Source organism: Chiloscyllium plagiosum, chromosome 7 (assembly GCF_004010195.1).
Source record: "Chiloscyllium plagiosum isolate BGI_BamShark_2017 chromosome 7, ASM401019v2, whole genome shotgun sequence".
NCBI lineage: Eukaryota > Metazoa > Chordata > Chondrichthyes > Orectolobiformes > Hemiscylliidae > Chiloscyllium > Chiloscyllium plagiosum.
In genome coordinates, this window is record NC_057716.1 from 13,269,594 (window position 1) to 13,291,185 (window position 21,592).

The 21,592-nt window shown below is 40.2% G+C and overlaps 1 protein-coding gene across 1 annotated transcript in view; it reads left to right on the top strand.

Annotated features, from left to right (window-relative positions):
* LOC122551335 (collagen alpha-3(VI) chain-like) overlaps positions 1 to 21,592 on the top strand; it is a 154,848-nt gene that overhangs the window by 106,374 nt on the left and 26,882 nt on the right. Inside the window, exons 28-38 of the mRNA XM_043693062.1 lie at positions 3,622 to 3,687; positions 3,882 to 3,935; positions 4,659 to 4,694; positions 8,344 to 8,406; positions 8,516 to 8,578; positions 12,834 to 12,896; positions 12,988 to 13,050; positions 14,265 to 14,315; positions 17,132 to 17,167; positions 17,268 to 17,330; positions 19,004 to 19,066. Of these exons, the coding sequence (XP_043548997.1) occupies positions 3,622 to 3,687; positions 3,882 to 3,935; positions 4,659 to 4,694; positions 8,344 to 8,406; positions 8,516 to 8,578; positions 12,834 to 12,896; positions 12,988 to 13,050; positions 14,265 to 14,315; positions 17,132 to 17,167; positions 17,268 to 17,330; positions 19,004 to 19,066 (621 nt within the window). The remainder of the gene's footprint in view (positions 1 to 3,621; positions 3,688 to 3,881; positions 3,936 to 4,658; positions 4,695 to 8,343; positions 8,407 to 8,515; positions 8,579 to 12,833; positions 12,897 to 12,987; positions 13,051 to 14,264; positions 14,316 to 17,131; positions 17,168 to 17,267; positions 17,331 to 19,003; positions 19,067 to 21,592) is intronic.

Sequence of the window (21,592 nt, forward strand, 5' to 3'; positions counted from 1 at the left end):
TCCTCTTCAAAAAACTCAATCAAGTTTATGAGACATGATTTCCCATTACAAAGCCACGTTGACTATCCCTAATCAGTCCTTACCTTTCCAAACACATGTACATCGTGTCCCTCAGGATTCCCTCCAACACCTTGTTTACTACCGACGTCAGGCTCACTGGTCTATAGTTCCCTGGCTTGTCCTTACCACTTTTTTTAAATAGTTGCACCACGTTAACCAACCTCCAGTCTTCCAGCATTTCATCTGTGACTATCGATGATATAAATATCTCAGCAAGGGGTCCAGCAATCACTTCCCTAGTTCCCCATAGGATTCTAGGATAGGTCTGATCAGTTTCTGGGGATTTGTCCACTTCTATGTATTTCAAGACATCCAGCACTTCCTCCTCTGTAATATGGATATTTTTCAAGATGTCACCATCTATTTCCCTACAGTCTATATTTTCCATGTCCTTCTCTATAGTAAAAACTGATGCAAAATATTCATTTAGTATCTCTCCCATTACCTGCGGCTCCATACAAAGGCTGCCTTGCCGATCTTTGAGGGGCCCTATTCTCTCCCTCGTTATCCTTTTGTCCTTAATATATTTGCAAAAACCCTTTGGATTCTCCTTAACTCTATTTGCCAAAGCTATCTCATGTTCACATTTTGCCCTCCTGATTTCCCTCTTAAGTATACTCCTACTGCCTTTATGCTCTTCTAAAGATTCACTTGATCTATCTTGTCGAGACCTGGCATATGCTTCCTTCTTTTTCTTAACCAAACCCTCAATTTCTCTAGTCATCCAACATTCCCTACAGCTACCAGCCTTTCTTTTCACCCTAACAGGGATATACTGTGTCTGGACTCTTGTTATCTCATTTCTGAAGGCTTCCCATTTTCCAGCTGTCCCTTTACCTGCGAACATCTGCTCCCAATCATAAAATGAAAAGAGCATGAATAATCCAAAGCTAGTACTTCCAAATAAACCTGTTGAAGTATAACCTGGTATTGTGTGATTTTTGACCTTGTCCACCCCAGTCCAACACCAGCTGTCCTACATCAGGAATAATCCATTCAGTCCTTTGAGTCTGCTCTGTGCTTAAATGACACTGTGGCTATTCTTCATTTGCAGCACCATTTTCCTGAAGCAGACCCATATCCCTTGGTTTTTTTTTTACTATGTAGAAAATTATTAATCTCAGTCAAGGACACACTTCATGACTGAGCCTCCACAATCTTCTGGGCCTCGAGAACGCTAAAGATTCAGTACTCCATGAATGAAAAGATTCCTCCGCTGTGCTGTCTTAGCTGTTTTGCTCCTATTCTGACCATGTTTCCTTTGGTCCCTCTGCCCCAACCAGAGAAACCATACCGTTTGCATCTAATGCTGTCAACCACTGTTCGAATTTTGTGTGTTGAAGATCAAATCTTATACTTCCAAATTTCAGAGAAAATGTGCCCAACTAATTGAAACTTTCTTCACAGGACAGTCCCTCAATCTGGAATTAGTTTGGCGAACCTTTGTTGCACTTATTTTAGTCCTAATCATTCTGCAGCCATAATAATCCCCATAAAGGCTGCTAGCTTTCAAAAACAAAGAAATTCAAACTTCCAGGGAATGACTGAAAGTATGCAATAGCATGATTTCATGTTTTACTATAACAAACAAATTGAAAGCAAAGTTGACTAAACATTATTTCTGCAGACAAAACATACTTTAAGCTACACAATCAAACTTTTGTCTTTTACATCAAAATTCAGGTTCATAGTTATACCTTACATTCTCAGAAGTAAGCGTTCAAATTTTTTTGAAAGCAGGTCTTTTGGTTTATTCCAGTTCTTTTCAAGTGTGGTGTCTTCATAGCCCAGAATTGTTTTTCACACATCTTTGAAACACTTCCCCTCTCAAAGCCAATCTCACTGGTGTCACGAGTTATGTGAGCTGATTAGCAATACTTTGAGGTACTAACTCTGTTCAGTAACTGGATTCAAGTAACTGATTTAATGTAGTACATTTAGCAATCTCAAAATCTCCCCAGACTTTGGAGACTAACATTATTCGCACGGAATCTTTTGCCATTGCCCACTGGTATGAATGCCTTGCACCTTCATCCCAGTGAAGCAATCTGGGCCCGACTTTCATCTCAAGCAGTCAAACCACCCCAGTTTTACTTTAAGCAGAATTCAGAATGGATTATCTGAACCCCAACCCCCTAAATTAAATACACTTAAAAACACAACAACCTGATTAACTTGGTACTTGTAACTTTAATATGCTGCATTTTCCAAGTTGCATATACACTTGTAGTTCATTCAATTTGTTACTTCTACTTTGTGGAATTGTATAAATAATTGTACATACAGTCCGATACCCAAACCTATCCTACAGCTCTGAGCTTTTATTGATAAGATTACTTCGTGCTCCTTGTTTAGCCACTTCGCATCTTTCAGATTCCCCTTTACCTTTGGTGCCTAAACACAGTCTCTGATTGTACCACTTGCTTTTTTGCAAGCTTTTACTTATAATACCTTTTTCAACTGGACCCTTCCTTCAACTGACTAATTTAGAGTTCTTGCAACCACTCTACTTATTCTTCAAACGAGGACGCTGATTCCAATTCAAGTAGGTGGTGCACTAGCTTCCCCTCAGCTCAGGAACCTAAGCACAAAAATCAAGACTAAAACACTGTTACATCACTGAGAGAGTATTGCACTGTCAGAGATGTTAAGTTTAGAATGAGATGTAGAACAACAGGCATCTATCTGCTCATCTGAATGTGAAAGATCCCATGGTATTATTTGCAGAAGTGCAGGGCATTAACCCTGGTGTCCTGACCAAGGTTATCTCCCCATAACATTACATTGCACATGTTGATGCCAAGTAGTTTCGACTGAGATGGATTCAGCAAGGCAGATAATTTCCAAACTTGAGTTACCTGTGTTGTTAGGAAATAGTGAGGATAGCAGTTGCTGGAGGAGTCAAAGTCAATAAAGTGTGGTGCTGGAAAAAGCACAGCAAGTCAGGCAGCATCCAAGAAGCAAGAGAGTCGATGTTTCGGGCACAACCCTTCATCAGGGTTGGAGAGGGGAAAGGGGGCTGAGAGACAAATGGAGCTGGGGTGCGGCTAGGGAAAAGGTAGGCAAGATGTCGATACGTGGACGAAAGTAGGAGATGATTGTGATATGTTGGTGGGAAGGGCGGAGCGAATAGGTGGGAAGGAAGAAGGACAGGTTGGACAGGTCAAGAGTCAGAGGGTTGGGGTGGGGGGAGAGGAGATTTGGAAACTGGTGAATTCAATGTTGAGGCCATGCAGTTGTGTGCTCCTGAGACAGAAGGTGAGGTGCTCCTCCTCCAGTTTGTATGTGTTCATCAAGGAGCAGTGCTTCAAAATCTGGTGTTTCCAAATAAACCCATTAGACTATAACATGATGTGTGATTTTTGACTTTGTCCAACTTAGTCCAACACCTGCACCTCCACACCATATCTTGTAAGAGAAGACAAATTATGGAAGTTGTTAAGGATTTGTTTGCTATGAACCGGGTGTAACTGTAACACATATTTATGATAATTTTTTAAAAGAATAAGATATGAGGCTATATTACATATTTTTAGATTACAATTTGCTTTGGTCTTGCAGGGTGAACCAGGAATCATGAACATTCAGAAAGGAGACAAAGGGCAGAGGGGTGACATGGGCTTGGTGGTAATGTATATATTGTCTAAATAAATAAGTTATCATACAAAAATGATCCTTCAATTGGAAGCATAATTGTAATGCTCTCTTTAAATATTATTCATTGAGTAAATTTAGGTATGCAATAAGTCATAGCTATATTCTCTGTATATTCAGACAAAGGTAAATTCACTGATATATTTATAACTTTAATTTTGACTTAGGGAGAACCTGGTAACAGTGGCCGTCCAGGATCATCTGGAGCAAATGGGCGCAGGGTAAGCAAACCTTTGGATATGCACAAAAATATGTTATGGTTTGGTATCATGAAGATGTCACTTTGGAATTAGCAAGGCAGAGTAGTACTGATTAAAGTGTGGCTTTGTGCCAGCATAATCTCAACTTCATTGATGATGCTTACCATTATAGAACAGTGATGCAGTACACCACCTAGGCGTACTCAAGGATAATAATTTAGGTGAGATACTTGAGAAACAGAGAATCAGTGTTTCAGTTGAGGAGGGGGAAATAAAACGAATAATGGGCTGTGCCCTCAGTTCAAAATGAAAGTTCTGTCTGAACTACAAAGTCTACTTTCCCCAATTTGCAAGCTATTTCATACTCCTTGAGATAGCATCTCTTTATGAATGCTTAACTTACGATTTTGAGTAGAAACATGACGTAAATAACTCGAAAGAAATCTCCTCTCGTTTTGAAAAAAAGGCATTGTGCAATCTAATAATTTGAAGAAAAATACATAAGAATTTTATTGGCATGTGGTTGGCCTGACTTTTCTCACTGGTGATATTGGCAAATATATATGGTTCTTTCTCTTAATGAAATGATAAGCGTTGAATTCACAACATTTTTAGTATTAATCACACTGTTCTGTACCCAGCAAGAAGAAATTTTGTTTTTTTTTAAACTACTTAATGTTGGCAGCATAATTTTCTCATTGACATGTCATAGCAGTAACACTGGCTTGGGTTTTGTCATTACAGGGATCACAGGGCCGCAGAGGACCACCAGGAACAAGAGTACAGTTTGCATTTTTTTACTTGATAATTTCCTTCAAAATGTTTTAGCTGTGTTACCGATAAATTAATATATGACATTAAAGGTCTTAAGTTGTTTAAGTAGAACATAATTATAGCATTTTCTGTAGAAGGATATTTATTATTGTATATTATATATTGTATACATGATATATAATTTTACTATAATAATTATGATAGTTGGAGGTATCATGTAATAAGGCTGCATTGTGAGAAATGTTTAACTGATACAAAGCATAAGAAATATATGTCAGGCATTGGAAACATCAAATGTGTCATTGAACACCTCTGAAAGATAACATGATTAAGAAGTCTACAATCCATTATTACACTGGGTACGTGTATTATTGAGACTGTGGCAGGGACACATAATGAGTCCAGACACATGTATCTACTCCGTGCAGAAGACATTGCAAAATTTGAAAAGATGAGACGAGGTACACCAGTGATGTTTGAAACAGAAAAGCATGGCTACTTCAAATGCAATCTCTTCAGGTATGATACACATTCCATAAGATTTTGAAGTGTGTATGAACCAAGATTAGCCAAGACATGGATCCCTTTGATTATTCAGTTGGTTTTTCCAATGTTTAGGTGGGCCAGGTTATTTTCTGGCCTTTACTGATTTGTCTCATCTTAATCAGACCCCAGTGAGAATGCTCAGGTTAGCCTCAAGACTCTGATATTAAGGAGGGGGAAAGTGATAAGTGTTCTTGCTTCCGACTTCACATCTATCAGTTGTGGACAGATTGAGCTGGGACCCAGTGGTCGCATAACTGGTGAGCTCTTTGACATTCAGTGCTTGATTCATAGGGGTATGATACTGAAAGCAGACTGCTTGCTATCAAACTATAACCGAGCATGGAGTCTTCACAGAAGTGGGGCTGCTAAGAAATTGGTGAGGAAAGAAAGAAGACATGGAACTGATTGCTGAACTACATCTGTGTTTTGTTCTGCAGATCTCTGAGACTTACAAGATGTAATATTGCAATATAGGTGCAAGGGGCCCCTGGCTTGTTTTCTTTGACTAAGCTTCAGAAAATCAGTTCAACTGCTTCTGTTGCAACCTCTTCCCTTTATTTCAAAATTGCAAAAACAGATAGTCTGATCGTGATCACATTGCTGTTTGTGGGATCTTGCTGTTCAGAAATTGGCTGCAGTGCTTTCTGCATTACAACATCAAATATACTTTAAAAGCACTTCAAAAATGGTAAAGGATTTTGGACGTTTGGCAGTCACGAGAAGACCTATATAAATGCAAGTCTTGTATCTTTGTATTTGGAAATGAAAGAGAATTTGGAGGTTGAATAGCAATTGGCAAAACCCTAAACTGTATGCCCTTAAAAGTCCACCTTTATGACTATGCTATTTTTGAATCATAGCAGCACACAGTACACAGGTTCATAGCTCCTTGAAAGTGGAGTCGCAGGTAGATAGGATAATGAAGAAGGCTTTTGGTATGCTTTCTTTTATTGGTCAGAGTATTGAGTACAGGAGTTGGGAAGTCATGTTGCGGCTGTACAGGACATTGGCTAGGCCACTGTTGGAATATTGCGTGCAATTCTGGTCTCCTTCCTATCGGAAAGATGTTGTGAAACTTGAAAGGGTTCAGAAAAGATTTACAAGTATGTTGCCAGGGTTGGAGGATTTCAGCTATAGGAAGAGGCTGAACAGGCTGGGGCTATTCTCCCTGGAGCATCGGAGGCTGAGGGATGACCTTATAGAGGTTTATAAAATGATGAGGGGCATGGATAGGGTAAATAGACAAAGTCTTTTCCCTGGGATCAGGGAGTCCAATTCACCTGGCCCTGCACATCTTTGGATTGTGGGGGACGGGTTGGACCGAAGGGTCTGTTTCCATGCTGTACATCTCTTTGACTCTATGACTCTAAGAGGCCCTTTCACCAATCAAGTCTGCAGTGCCAAAACTAAGCTGAATCTCTGAGATCAGGTTTCTATTCTTAAATTAATGTTGGAATGACCCTAATCAAAATTACAAATTGTATCCTCGTTTGTGAGGATTATGACTGACTAGTGTACTATTCTTGTCCATTTTCCCTCATCATTCTATAGCCTTTGATGTTGCCAAATGCACAGCAACCTCTACCATTATCTTATTTCGACTGCCAAGTTCACTCCTGTCCTGCCCAGTTCACTCTAGGTTTACCTGTACACTCTTACATAGCCAACATATTAGATAATTCCCAGAAATATCTTCTCTGCCCAGTACTCTACCTTTGGCCCTTTCTATTCCTGATTTACTTGCTGTCCCTTGGCAGCATCATCTAAAGGAATTGGGGTGAATTATTTGCTGATAATATCCAGCTCTGTTTCTATATAACTTCTCTCAACTCCTCGACCTTCTCTATTCCATTAAACTGCTTGTCAACACTTTGATTAGTTGTCATTTATTCTTACTGACTATTAGGATGACAGAAGCTGTCATCTTTCAATGCTACTAACAGCTCCATTGCCTTTTTATCAATGCTAGCTGCCCACCTCACACTGCCTCACGCATACTTTCATCTCCAGGTTTGTACTTTAATGCTCTCCTGATCTGCTTCCTACCCTCTACTTTTCAGAAACTGCAAACCATCTAAAACTCTAGTGCTAACATGCACTAAATCACACTTATAGTCTCTGGTCCCTCAATAAATTAAATTTTAAAAATTATCAGTTGTATTTAAACTTCTTAATGACTTTGCCTCTTCCTATCTCTGAAACCTTTTCCATTTCTACTTTTTTTTTCGGATAAATCTGCATATTTCTGAATCTGGCCTCATGATGAAGGAAGACCACTGAATAGACAATGAATTTCCTGAAGGTGGTTTTTAAATTATCTGACTTTAACTTTGAGACATTCTTGAAGGAACAATGGAATTGATTCAGAATGACTTGAAATTGCAAAAGGATGTCGAGTAGATAAGGTGAATACTTGTGTAATCTGGTTGTCTTTTCCTACATTTTTAATGTGTACATAGGTTAGATAAGAGGATAAATTAAACTATAGAATATCCTGTCTGTAACTTCTTCTCATGAAATTACTCGTGATATGGATAGGCCAGCATTTATTGTCCATTCCTAATTGCCCTTGAGAAGATGGTGTTGAGCTTCATTCTTGAAATGTTGCTGTTCATCTGTAGAGACACTGACAGTGCTGTTAGGAAAGGGTTTCCAGGATTTTGACTCAATGATAATGAAGGAGTGATGATATAGCTCCAAGTCAGGATGGTGTGTAGCTTGAAGTGAAACTAGCATCTGATCATTTGCTGCCTTGGCCCTTCTAAGGATAGAGGTTTTAAGTTTCGAAATTTGTTTCTAAGATGCTGTCAAAGAAGTCTTGGTGAGATGCTGCAGTTTAACTTGTAGGTGGCGCACACTTGTGCTACTCAGCATCGGTAGTGAAAGAAGTGAAATGCTGAAGAAATGTTTAAAGTAATGTAGTAAATTAAAGGTGTGGTGGTGTTCTTGTTAAGTGAATTTACCTACTTATTTTCAAGTGTATTTGAATTTATTTACATTCCACTAATTGGGATAAATCTGATTCTGGCATTATTCAATCCTTTACAAGAAAAGTACTTCCTCATTGGAGAATTGCCAATATAATACTTGTTTTGTTTGACACATTTAGGGTTCAAAAGGCAATCCAGGAACTCGTGGACCTCCAGGAATTGCAGGGTTTAGAGGACAACAAGTAAGCTATCTGTTTACAATATAAAGTTTTAGGTGCTGGCTTCTGTTAGATCTCAAAATATCAAGAAATGTCAAATTCGCTACAAGAACATTTCTCTTTGTGCACCAAGGGCACACCTGGATCCTCTGGAATCCCAGGCCAAGAAGGTGGAAGTGGCATTCGAGGGCCCAGGGTAAGTGCTTTCTCTTGTCACTTTGCCTTACAAAGCTAAAAAGAACTTCCTCGAGCGGTTTTAACGTCTAATCAAAACAATGACTCCTTCCACTGTCATCTAATCATGGCGGCAACTTAAATGATGGAATGCCTCCACAGACTGACAGTAAGGATCTAAAGTGAAATCAGTTTGGGATAATCACAACTTAGTTCTAAATGGGTTCAGATCGATGACTGAAACCTCCCACATAATTTGTCATAAAAAAATTAGTAACCAATTTCATTCAGGTCTCTAGCTCAATAGTGAGAAATAGAAATTCTACATTTTAACTGGTCCTGTTTCCTTTTATAAGAAATGCAATATAGTTGGGCTCAGTTTGCATAATCAGGTAGAATATTCATATCTCATATCAGCATGACAGAATAATAATCCAGTCTGATGTTGGAAGAATACTAAGGTCAGTAACATTACATCAAAATATAGAGGACAGGGAAAGACCATTTTGATGCATCTCATCTGCATCAGTATATTGTTGGAGGTGTTTTCTTTCAATTAAAGTAATATCACATATGCCAGTTCTGGTGGATACAATAGGTTCCCAGGGCATTATTAACCTGGCTAACACCTATGCTTCAACAATATGGTGTTTATAGAATTTGTTGCTTTTGGAGAATTATGTGAGGAAATATGTTTTGCACATGTACAATACAATTGTGACACATTGAATGAATAATCAGCCCTGTTGAAGACCATTAGATATGTAGGTGATGGAACACACTCTTCCTTACCCTTGTACCTTTGTCCTATCATCATTATTAGTGATCACTCAGGTCGAGTATGATGGTCCTCCATCAGGACAACTATCTGTGAGTCTTCAGATGGCTGAAGAGGCCAATGCAGTATGGACATTGGTGGGTGGTAATGATGGTTGGAAGTGTTGGTGGGTGGGCCTTCCTGATGTTCTGTCGCTCCTTGCACAAGAGTCCCTTTGGTTCAGTGGCGCAGCGATGATTCTTTTGGTGGCATGCAGCTGATGTTTCCAGACATACCTGATGTTTCTCAGTGATTCTGATTTTGTAGCCATGTCCTCCCAGTTGCTGATGTGGATGTGGAATTTCTTGAGGCTGGTCAGAATGTTACCTTTGCAGCATTGCTTTTGATCACCAGGGGCATGCTGATCTTCCTTCAGCTGGGATTGCATGATCTATTTTGGGAAGTATGATTTGGGTGTTTGGATGACATTGTCAGTCCATCGGAGTTGCTGTTGAATTATGGTGGTGGTGATGCTGGCTATTTGGCTTCTTCCAAGACCCTGGTGTTAGTGCGTTTGTCTTCCCAGGTGATCCACAGGATGTTTTATATAATCTCTAGAGGTTCCAATGCTTTAACGTGCCTACTTTAGGTGTTCCACATTTCAGCTCCATATAGCATGTAGAAAGAACAACAGCCTTTGTAAACCAGATGGTTAGTCTGTGCCTGGAAGTCATAGTCGAAAAGTGTGGTGCTGGAAAAGCACAGCAAGTCAGGCAGCATCCAAGGAGCAGCAGAGTCAACATTTCAGGCATAAGCCCTTCATCAGGAATGTGGGTAAAGGGGACTGAGAGATAAACATGAGGGTGGGGGTGGGGGGAATGTAACTGGGAAGGCGATAGGTCGATGCAGGTTGGGAGATGGTGATAGGCCAGATAGAAGGGTGGAGCAGATAGATGGGAAGGAAGATTGAGAGGTAGGACAGTTCAAGAGGGTGGCGCCGAGTTGGCCGGCTGGCTCTGGAATGAGGTGGGGGGAGGAGAGATTAGGAAACTAGTAAAGTCGATGTTGATGCTATGTGGTTAAAGTGTTCCAGATGTTGCCTTGACCTGTCCTACCTGACCATCTTCTTCCCTACCTATCTGCTCCACCCTCCCCTCCGACCTATCACTATGACCCTCCACCTGCATCTAACTATCACTTTCCCAGCTACCATCCTCACCTCCCTAGCTATCTCTTAGCCTCCTTCCCCACTCCCCAACATTCCTGAAGATGGGCTTATGCCCAAAATGTCGACTCTCCTGTTCCTCGGATACTGCCTGACCTGCTGTGCTTTTCCAGCACCACACTTTTCAACTCTGATCTCTAGCATCTGCAATTCTCACGTTCTCCTAGTCTGTAAATCATGGTCTTCAAACACCCATCTTCTTCGAGTCGGGTGTCGGCTTCACTGGCACAGCTCAGTTAGTGTTGCATTTCTGCATCAATGTTGGTGGAGGAGATACAGCTGTTGAGATATGGGAAGTGATCCATATTTTCAAGGGGATTCAAGCTGTTCAACCTTAATAGGCTCAAGGCTTAGGGCAAGGCCACGATCACCTCCATCTTGGAGCTTCAATATGCTGATGGTAATGCCATCACAGAAGCTCTTGTTGTTAACCCTTATTGTAGGAAGGGTGGAGGGACTGTTGAATGGTGGTTGATAGAGTACTAGAGTTTCTTTTTATGTTGAGTAAGACCTAACAACTTATGTGCCGAGGCAAAGCCATCCAAGATGGCATTGCTATCTACAGACTGCATATTGAAGCTCTAAGGTGGAGAAGATGGAGACCTTACCGTAGGCCTTGAGCCTATTAAAGTTGAACAGCCTGCCATCCATACGGTAAATGAATTGAATTGCCTTGGGCAGGTTTTGGCCAGTGAGACAGAGGATGGCAACAATGAAGATGGTGAACGGATGGGTGTGGTGATGCAGCCCTGCTTGACACCAACCACCCCCCACCCTCCATCTCCACAGTTGCTAAGCACTGTCACAGACACGCATCATGCAGCAACCTCAGCATCCTGATGAATTTATTCAGGGCAGCTGTATTGCAACAGTATCCACCACAGAGCCTGGGGGTTAACTATGTCAAAGGCCTCGGTTAGATCGATGAGGCTGTGTAAAGCAATTGTTTCTTTTCCTGGTGACATTTGTCTTGTCATTGACATGCTGTGAAGATCTTGACTATCGTTCATCTGGATGGGTGGAGGCCACACTGTGATTCAGGGAGCACTTCCTCAGATAATGGCAGGAGTCTATGGGCAAGGACAAAGACAAGTGCTTGCCAGTGGTTGACAGAAGGGAGATGTCTCTGTCATTTCCACATGAGTTAACTAGGGTGTCCCAGATGGAATGGTCCCTCCAGAACCTGGAGGAAGCCTTCTAAGAATAAGCGGAATTGTAGGAACACTTGCTAAGATCAAGCTACCTGAATGATCTCTCCTATTTCCAAAAGGAAAGTACTCCTTTTTAAGTTCAGAGTGAAACCGTTTTACTTTGTTTGAAAGAATGATTGAAGGAATATCAGCAATTGTTTCTGCAAGATTTCAGAGCCAACTGCACATGATTAGTGATTTTACCACATGTGGCAGAACTTCAATCAACAGTCTATGGAAGGTTCTGTGTTTTATTCTTTTGTATTCAAGAATAGCCCAGAGTGTTTTTTTGTTTCAGAAAGCCAATCTCCGCAGAGAAATCTGTTACTTTTTCTCTTTTTCTGGAGAGAGAGAAAGAAAGAGAGAGAGAGAGAATGTGAGAGATTTAGAGAGATAAGCATTTATACTTCTGTATTATTGACTGTGTATTTTAATTATTTAAAAAAAGTTAATAATTAGTCAAGAATTGTGGTTCTTCAGAAATCTGGTTGATAGCTAGAGACAAAGAGTCACAGAGATGTACAGCACAGAAACAGACCCTTTCAGTCCAATTTGTCCAAGCTGGCCTGATATCCTAAATTAATCTGGTCCTATTTTCCAACATTTAGCCCATATCCCTCCATTCCTATTCATTTATCCATCCAGATGCCTTTTCAATGTTGTAATTGTACCAACCTCCACCACTTCCTCTGGCAGCTCATTCCATACACGCACCACCCTCTGCCTGAAAAAGTTGCTCCTTTGGTCCCTTTTAAATCTTTCTCCTCTCACCTTAAAGTTTTGGACTCCCCTACCCTGGAGAATAGACCTTGTCTATTCACCCTATCCATCTTGTTAATTAAAACTTGATGTGGAAAAGTATTTTAGTTTATTTTTTGTTACTCATGGAATAGTGGAACCAGAGTGCTAGTGTTGGTTTAAACAAGAGGGAGCTTTAACTAACCTTATTCCTATTTCCCTAACAGTGACAGTTACCTCTATGAATATGTAGTTGCACTCATGATTTGAAAAAGAGGTAAACCTATAGTTGTGTTTTTACAGTGATGTGAAATCCAGCTTCCATTATTCAAACTCCTGCTGAAGAAGTCCTGTATTTTATTCCTAGGGAATTGCTGGTCCTGGTGGACCTCCTGGTTCAAGAGGAAGACGAGGGCAAAGTGGAAGAAAGGTATATCCTACTTAAAAATGTTTAATTGTTGAGAAAATTCATTAGTGTGTGATTGCTGACATTTTACCTTCATTGATTTATTCCACTACAGGGTGAACCTGGAAATCCTGGTGAAAAGGGTGAATTTGGACCAACAGGTCCACGTGGTGAAATGGCAAGTGCTTAATTTTTCCAACAAAAAGGAGCTTCATTCTATGTTGCACAATACATTTTGGATTTGAATAGAATTTATAAAAAGTTTGGTCTATTTAAACTTACAAACACCTTGAGGGTTAAAATCATCAGAGAAACAAAAAGCTACACTGCATGACTTTGAAAATGCCATCCTGCAACAGCAATATGCTGTGATTGGCCTGAACAAGCTGAGAGTGGGACTTCCAGCCCTTGATCTAGTTGACAGGCGGCTCTTATAGTTCTGGAGAGTAGTGGACACTGTAGATGCTGCTAGGAAACCTATAAATAACTGACCCATGATGAGTCTAGAATTATAGAGTTGTACAGCATGGAAACAGACCCTTCGGTCCAACTCATTCATGCCGATGAGACATCCCAATCTTGCCGAGTCCCATTTGCCAGCATTTGGCCCATATCTCTCTAAACCATTCCTATTCTATATTTTAAGTGTTAGTAATTTGTAATTTGTTTTTAGTAATTGTATCAACCCACACCACTTCCTCTGGCAGCTTGTTCCGTACATGTACCACCCTCTGCATGAAAAAGTTACCCCTTTTTAAATCTTTCCTCTCACCTTAAACATGTGCCCTGTAGTTTTAGACTTTCCCACCTTGGCAAAAGTCCTTGGCTATTCATCCAATCAACACCCCTCATGATTCTATAAACCTCTTTGAGGTCAAATCTCAGCCTCGGATGCTGCAGGATAAAAAACTCCAGCCTCTCCCTGTAACTCAAACTCTCATCCCAGCAACATCCTTTTAAATTTTTTCTGTAACCCTCTGAAATTTAATTATCATTCCTGTGGAAAGGAAGGCAGAATTGTGCGGCTGAAATCAAACCTGGATCCCTGAAGCTGCAAGGCAGCAGTGTTAACTATTGAGCCACCATGCCATTAATTTCAAGGAATAATGATTAAATTCTCTCTTGTTGGAAAAGACCACTATCTGGCACTTGTGTTACATGAATGTGACTCGTTGCTTGTCAGCTCAAAGCAAGATATTGTCTAGCATGTGCCACATTTGGACAAGCATTCTTTAGTATCTGAGGACTCATGAATGGCATTGAACATTGTGCAATCATCAACAAACTTCCCCACTTCTATCATTACAATGGAAGGTCAGAATTATTGAAAATTAACACAAGGGTTTAAAAATTTCCACTTTATTCTCTTTCCATTCTTTTTGACATTTGCAGGGTGAGGATGGAAGAACTGGCACTGGCGTTACTGGACCTAAAGGCAGACAGGTCAGTCATTTTCCGTGAGTTGAAGGATGTTTGTGTAAAAATGGAGCAAAATGAGATTTTACAGAATGCTGAATACAGAAACCTTTGTTAACAGTCTAAACGGGAATGGAAACAGAAGTTCAGATCTATGTAAATCGCTGCAAAAGTATAAAGATACTTTGAGATTTGCTATGTATAGAAATTTCTAATTAATATGCATCAGCACCAATTAGAACAATAGTCAATTAGTTAAAATACAAAGAACAAAGAGGACAAAGAATAATACAGCGCAGGAACAGGCCCTGCAGCCCTCCAAGCCTGTGCCGATACATTTTGCCCTTCCATACTAAAACTGTCTTTACTTACAGGACCCAAGTCCCTCTATTCCTTTCCTATTCATGTATTTGTTCAGGTGCATCTTGAATGCTGCTATTGTACCTGCTTCTACCACTTCCTCTGACACCATGTTCCAGGCACTCACTACCCTTTGTGTGGTAAAACTTGCCAAGTGCATCTCTTTTAAATTTCCCCCCTCGTATCTTGAACTTGTGTCCCCTAGTATCTGACCCCTCCACACTGGGAAAAAGCCTCAAACTTTCCACTCTATCCATGCCATTCACAATCTGATGAACTTCTCTCACATCAACCCTCAATCTCCTGCATTCCAATGAAAACAAATCCAGTCTATCCATCCTTTCTTCATAGCTAAAATCCCCCGTACCAAGCAACATCCTGGTTAACCTTTTCTGTACCCTCTCCAAAGCATCCACATCCTTTTGGTAGTGTGGTGACCAGAACTATACACAATATTCCCAAGTGTGGCCTAGCTGAAATTATATAAAGCTGTAGCATAACGTGTCTATCCTTATACTCAATGCTCCTTTGAATGAAGGCAAGCATGCCATAAGCCTTTTGTACAACCTTATCTACTTGCACTGTCACCTTCAGTGATCCGTGAACCTGTATACTCAGATCCCTCTGCCTATCAAATCTCCTAAGGATTCTGTCATTCACTGTATTATTTCCACCTGTACTTGACCTTCCAAAATGCATCAACTTACATTTGTCTGGATTAAACTCCATCTGCCATTTTTTTCTGCCCAAGCCTCCAATTGATCTATATGCTGCTGTATTATCTGACAATCCGCAACACCACCAATCTTTGTATTATCCGCAATCTTACTAATTAGACCAGCTACATCTTCCTCCAAATCATTTATGTAGATCACAAACAGCAGAGGTCTCAGCACTGATCCCTGTGGATCACCACTAGCTAAAACCCTCCATTCCAAAAAGCATCCTTTCCACCATTACCCTCTGTCTCCTATGACTAAGCCAGTTTTGTATCCATTTTGCCAGCTCACCCCCGATACAATATGACTTCACCTTTTGTACCAGTCTGCCATGAGGGATGTTGTCAAAGGCTTTCTGAAGTCCATGCAGCCAAGATTTGGAGACGCAGGTATTGGACTGGGGTGTACAAAGTTAAAAATCACACAACACCAGGTTGTAGTCCAACAGGTTTATTTGGAAGCACTAGCTTTCGGAGTACTGCTCCTGATCAGCCACCTGATGAAGGAGCAGCACTCTGAAAGCTAGTGATTCCAGATAAACCTGTTGGACTATAACCTTGTGTCATGCATCCAATGTCAATGTCTTTGCCCTCATCAATCATCTGCATCACCTCCTCAAAAAAACTCAATCACATTGGAGAGGCACGACCTCCCCCACACAAAATCATGCTGTAACTGTATAGAAATGATGGATGGATACTTAACATTGGAGTTATAGGCTGCATAAACTCACCTGGATAGCACTTAAAATAAGAAACTGTAATTGAATGTAACTATGCTATCTTAGCTGGACCTCTTCATCAAACAGTAGTCTTGAAAATATAATCTGATTCCTAATGGTCTCTGACAAACGTATTTGAGTTAGTTGATCTTTTCAAGCAGACAAGAGTTGAAATAGCAGTTATTAGAGTTCCTGCTGTTGATTATAAATGCTAAACTCTCAACTGTCATCTCCCTTCACTCCAATTATACTTCAGGTGAATAACTGGAACATGCAAAGAACTTGTTCCGGTGATAGCCAAGTTATCTTCTGAAACTCTGTAGTCAGACTTGTGCAAATAGAGATTGAACAGTTTAGATTGGGCATTTATACTTTTAACGTGAGTTCTGACTGAGTTTTTACACTTGTAGGGGTATCTGTATGGATGTGTCTTTGGATCTGCACATCTATTTTTATGAAAAATAATTTGCCGGTAATTTTTAAGCAGTTCTCTTTGCAACATAAATTTGAACAGCTATCATTGACGTCAAACCTTTATTTGCAGCAAGATCATGAATTGAAACAGATTAAAATCTAATAACTAATGCCATATAAATCAAAACAACACATAATTGAAAATGACTGGCTCAATAAGCTCAGTAAACCAGGATGTGTTACGGTTTGATGACAAACATATTTGAGTTAGTTGATCTTTGTCAAGGAGCCAAGAGGGGAAATATCAGTTATTAGAGTTCCTGCTGTTAATTATTAATGGTAAGCTCTCAACTTTCATCTCGCATCACTCCAATTATACTTCAGGTGAGTAATCGTAAAGTGCAAAGAATGTGTTCTGGTGATAGCCAAGTTATCTTCTGATATTCTGTAAGCAGACTTGTACAAATAGAGATTGTTTGGATTGGGCATTGAAGAGTGCCTTTGCTGATTGTACTGTAATACAATGTAAGTAAGTTCATTTAGAAGAAAGAAAACAGCAGATCGAACGGGGTAAAAAAAAGAGTTCCTGCACCAATGGATCTCCAATTGTGTTTTGTTTTTCATTTTAGGGTGAGCCAGGCCCTGTTGGTCCCCTAGGTACAAAGGTAAAGTAAATAATTAATTAAATTGTTCTTAAAGTTTTCTTTTGTGATTGACGACACGTGGTTGATGCACTTTTAGCTAAGTGTCATATTCCTGAAACAGGGTGAAATCGGAGATGAGGGCACTCCAGGGAGAGGTGGGATGAAAGGAAATCGAGGTCAAAGGGTGAGTCCAAGCAGATGTGAAAATGATGCACCTTGTTATTTTGACTCTTGACTGGGAGGTTCTCTGAGATACCAAACATCATGCTGTGCAAAGGCATAGGAAAATAATTTACATAGCTGCAACTGATATATCCAGTATTTTTTTTTAATCTTTATCAGTTAAAGAGGGGGGTAAAATTATTTGTGCAGAGCTACTTGCAAAAAATGTAGATTCTCCAGTGAAATCTTTCTGCTATTAATGTGCAAGTCACAAAGGTAGCAACCCATATACTAACAGTTGTCCTAAGGCATCAGTGTAAGTCTACATTCCCCAGTATGTCTGCGCTCTGACATTTAATTTATAACACTCATCCCCATTTACGATAAAGCATTGGCAACCTTGAATAGCAATGTAAATGGGACAAAATGCATGCCTCCAGAGACAGGGACTACCTTTCATGAAATATGTTTGTTCTGCGTTGTACGAAACACTAATACAATCAAGTTTAGATGATTGGCACTAGCAGGTCACTATTTTGTTCGGGCCAATAGAAAGCTAAAAGACCTGAAATGCTCCCATATCTCTGTACAGTTGCAGGAATGCTGGCTTTCACATCTAGTGTCTATCATTGGCACGGTCATCAAGCATAAAATTGTAAAACCTCCTGAGCAACATCGCAACATCAGAACATGAGTTTGCATTGTGCATTTGGTTTGCTTTCTCCTGGGCAAATTTTGAAACCCACCCATTTAAACTTGTGCAGATTTTCCAATTCTTCTACTTCACTATAGAAACTGAAGCAAGGGAGCCACATCATACTGTCCAACATTATCACTTATATAAATGAGATGGGAGATTTGAAGATATAAGGCATTTTTCACATAATTTTTCATTTATTTCATTTGACAGGTGCAGGGTGTCCATATCAAAATATATCTTCATTGCAATAAACCTTCATCTATGTCTCATTTAATATCCTTGTTTGGAGGCTATGTGGTCTAATAGATTATCAGTGTGTGGATCTGAAATCCACCCATTCTGATGGGATGCGACCTTTTCAGTTAGCTATAGGACCATTATATGAAATTCATTTTAGCAGTGTGAACTCAATCTTTTATAGTTGACAAAGACATAAAATTGGCCCTTATTTATCTTCAATTCACAATGTCTATAACCATAGCTGGAGAGAGAAAGTGAGGAAAAACATGCAGGAAATGGTAGTCTGTGTTAAGCTGTGGTTCTTAGCTGAAACACAGAGCACAGTATCCTTAAATATCTGCTGAAACAAACTGTAACTGAGTTGGGAATAGTTCATACTGACTCAAGATGGCAAAATTGTAAGAAATATTCTATTTCCCAGCTGACAAATTTACAATGAAAATCATGCAGAAATTTGCAATTAAATAAACCCCTTAATGCTGAAATCTAATAGTTCTAGCAGGATTCCCTGAGGCCAAACAGTAAAAGGGAGCAGTTGATGATTACATGTTAATTAAGGAATAGTTAAGTGAGCATTGACTGGTGTACATGTATATGGGGAACAAGTCAACTGTGTTGTTAAAGATTTTAGACTTCTCTAAGTAGAAATAAGCCCCTGACTTGAAAAGCTTGTGCCTGGACTCTGTCGAAGCAATATTCAACTTCTGGTATTTAGAACCCACCAGTGGTGAATCTATGACTGTTCTCTATTACAGGGCTATCCTGGAGCTCCTGGTGAAAGTGGACTGAAAGGGGAAGAAGGTTTTCCAGGTCCACAGGTTGTCATTGTCTTCAAGTTGTTAAGTTTTTATTTGCATTTAACTAATGTAACATAAAATGCTTTCAGCCTAATATTAAGGTCTATTAGTTCAACAAATGTTGACCTTCATAATTAAGTTAACCCTGGAATCAAAGACTGTCTTTGTGTAATCTTGAACCCTTTGCCAAGAGGTAAATACCAGTAGAAGTTAGCTTGAATTGCACTGGAAACATTGTTTGCTTTTGTGTTACACGTAAAATCAAACAAAATAGATTTCTCCTAAATTAGACAGATCTGAACCTGAGATGCCAACCTGATAAAGTGACAACACAGGATGACATGCCCACTGAACAATGGAAGCAGCATGTAATAGTTAGAGTCGAAAGGGTGGTGCTGGAAAAGCACAGCAGGTCAGGCGACATCTGAGAAGCAGGAGAATTGACATTTTGGGCAAAAGCTCTTCATCAGGAATGAGGCATCTGCAGTCCTCACTTTCTCCTATGTAGTAGTTGGAGCATAGTGATCTTAAAACCAATGAATTGGATCAAAGGTGCGAAGTTTCTGTCAGATTCAGTCATGAATGGTGGTGAATTGTTAAACCCACACAAGCTGGAGGAGAATCCAGGGACATTGTCATCCTCAGTGATGAGCTCAGCGTAACTTTAGGATCATCTGCAACCACCTTCAATCGGAGTATCAAATGGATAATCCACGTGTCCTACTTGTGATATCCTCACTGTCTCAGAAGGCAGCCGACAGCCACTTCACTTCACCCCACTCCACATGTTATTAAGATACAGCTGAAGGAACTTGATAAAGAAAAGGGTATGGACCCTGACGACAACCCATCCGTCATACTGGAGATCCATGCTCCAGAACAATTCACGCCTCCAGTAAGCTGTTCCAGTACAGCTACGACATTAGTATTGGTCAGAGAAAGTGTAAAATTATCCAGGTATGTTCTGTTTGTAGAGGCAGACAGATGCAGTCCAGAGAATTGCATGTCCATCACTTTTCTCTCAACCTTCTGAAAAGCAATGGGAAGTTATCGTCAACAGTGCTACCAAGTTGAACTTATTCAGCAACAACTTGTTTACTTATGCTCAGTTTGGATTGTCAAGATCACTCAACTCCAGACCTCACTATAGCTTTAGTTCAAATGGAATTCCAAAAATTAGATATGGTTGATTATCCCTTAATAAGATTTGAACTAGTGTGGCTTCATGGAGCTCCAGTAAAGTTGGAATTAATGTGAATGATATTTCATACTGCAGAGGAATATGGTTATTTTTGTTGGAGGTCAATCAATTCACTTCTGGGACATCACGTTTGGAGCCCAACGGTCTTCAGTTGCTTAATCAATTATGTTCTTTCCATCATAAGGTCAGGGGTGTGGATTTCTCCAATGACAACTAAAAATAAAATCATTTTTAGTTCCATTTTGAACTGTTTTGGTAATGAAGCAGTTTGTGTCCATGCTCAGAGTCGAAAAGTATGGCGCTGGAAAAGCACAATTGGGCTTCATCAGGGTTTATGCCCAAAACGTCGACTGTCCTGCCCCTCAGATGCTGCCTGACCTGCTGTGCTTTTCCAGCAACACACCTTTGGACTTTGACTGTTCAGCATCTGCAGTCCTCCTGTGTCCATGTTCAGCCTGATCTGATATACTCAGGCTTGACCTGATAAGCGACTGTAGCATTTTTGCCACAGAAATACTAGATAGTGACCATCACCAACAAAAAAGAATCTAACTATGTCCCTTTGTTATTCAACAACACTACTGTAACTAAATTCAACCATTATCAACATTCTATAGAATGACCATTGAAAATTGGACTAATACAGTGGCTACAAGGGCAGGTCAGAGGCTGGAAAATCTGCACTGGGTAACGTACCTCCTGTTTTCCCAAAGCTTGTCGACAAGACACAAGGCAGGAGTGTGATGGAATACCCTTCATGTACATGAATTAACACTGCTCCAACAGTACTCAAGAACCTCAACACCATCCAGGACAAGGCATCCCATCCACCTCCTTTAAACAATAGCTTCCTCCGTAACCAGTGTGGTGTGACAGTAGAGTGTACCATGAATAAGATACAATGCAACAACTTGTTTAGCAGCACCTTCCAAACCTAGACCCCACTGTCTTGAAGATGAAAAGCAACAGGAGCACAGGAGTGCCAGCTTCCCACATTGAACACCATTCTTAGTTGGAAATTGTCTCTCTTGCATTGTCTTTCTTTCATCATCACCGGATCAACATGGTGGAATCTTCTTTCGAGTGTGTGCTGAGGGACTATATTAATGACACAAACTGGTTAAAGGTGCTGACTCATCACTATCTTTCACAGGAGCTTAATGGTTGACAATTAGTATTAACCCTGAGTTAAGGCCTTTAAGCGGCTATTAATTGCCCAATTAAGGGCCTTCATTGGTGGAGAGATGAAAGCTGCAAATGGACTTGCTCGCCAAACACTGAATTGGCGAGGTGATGAGATTAGATTAGATTACTTACAGTGTGGAAACAGGCCCTTCGGCCCAACA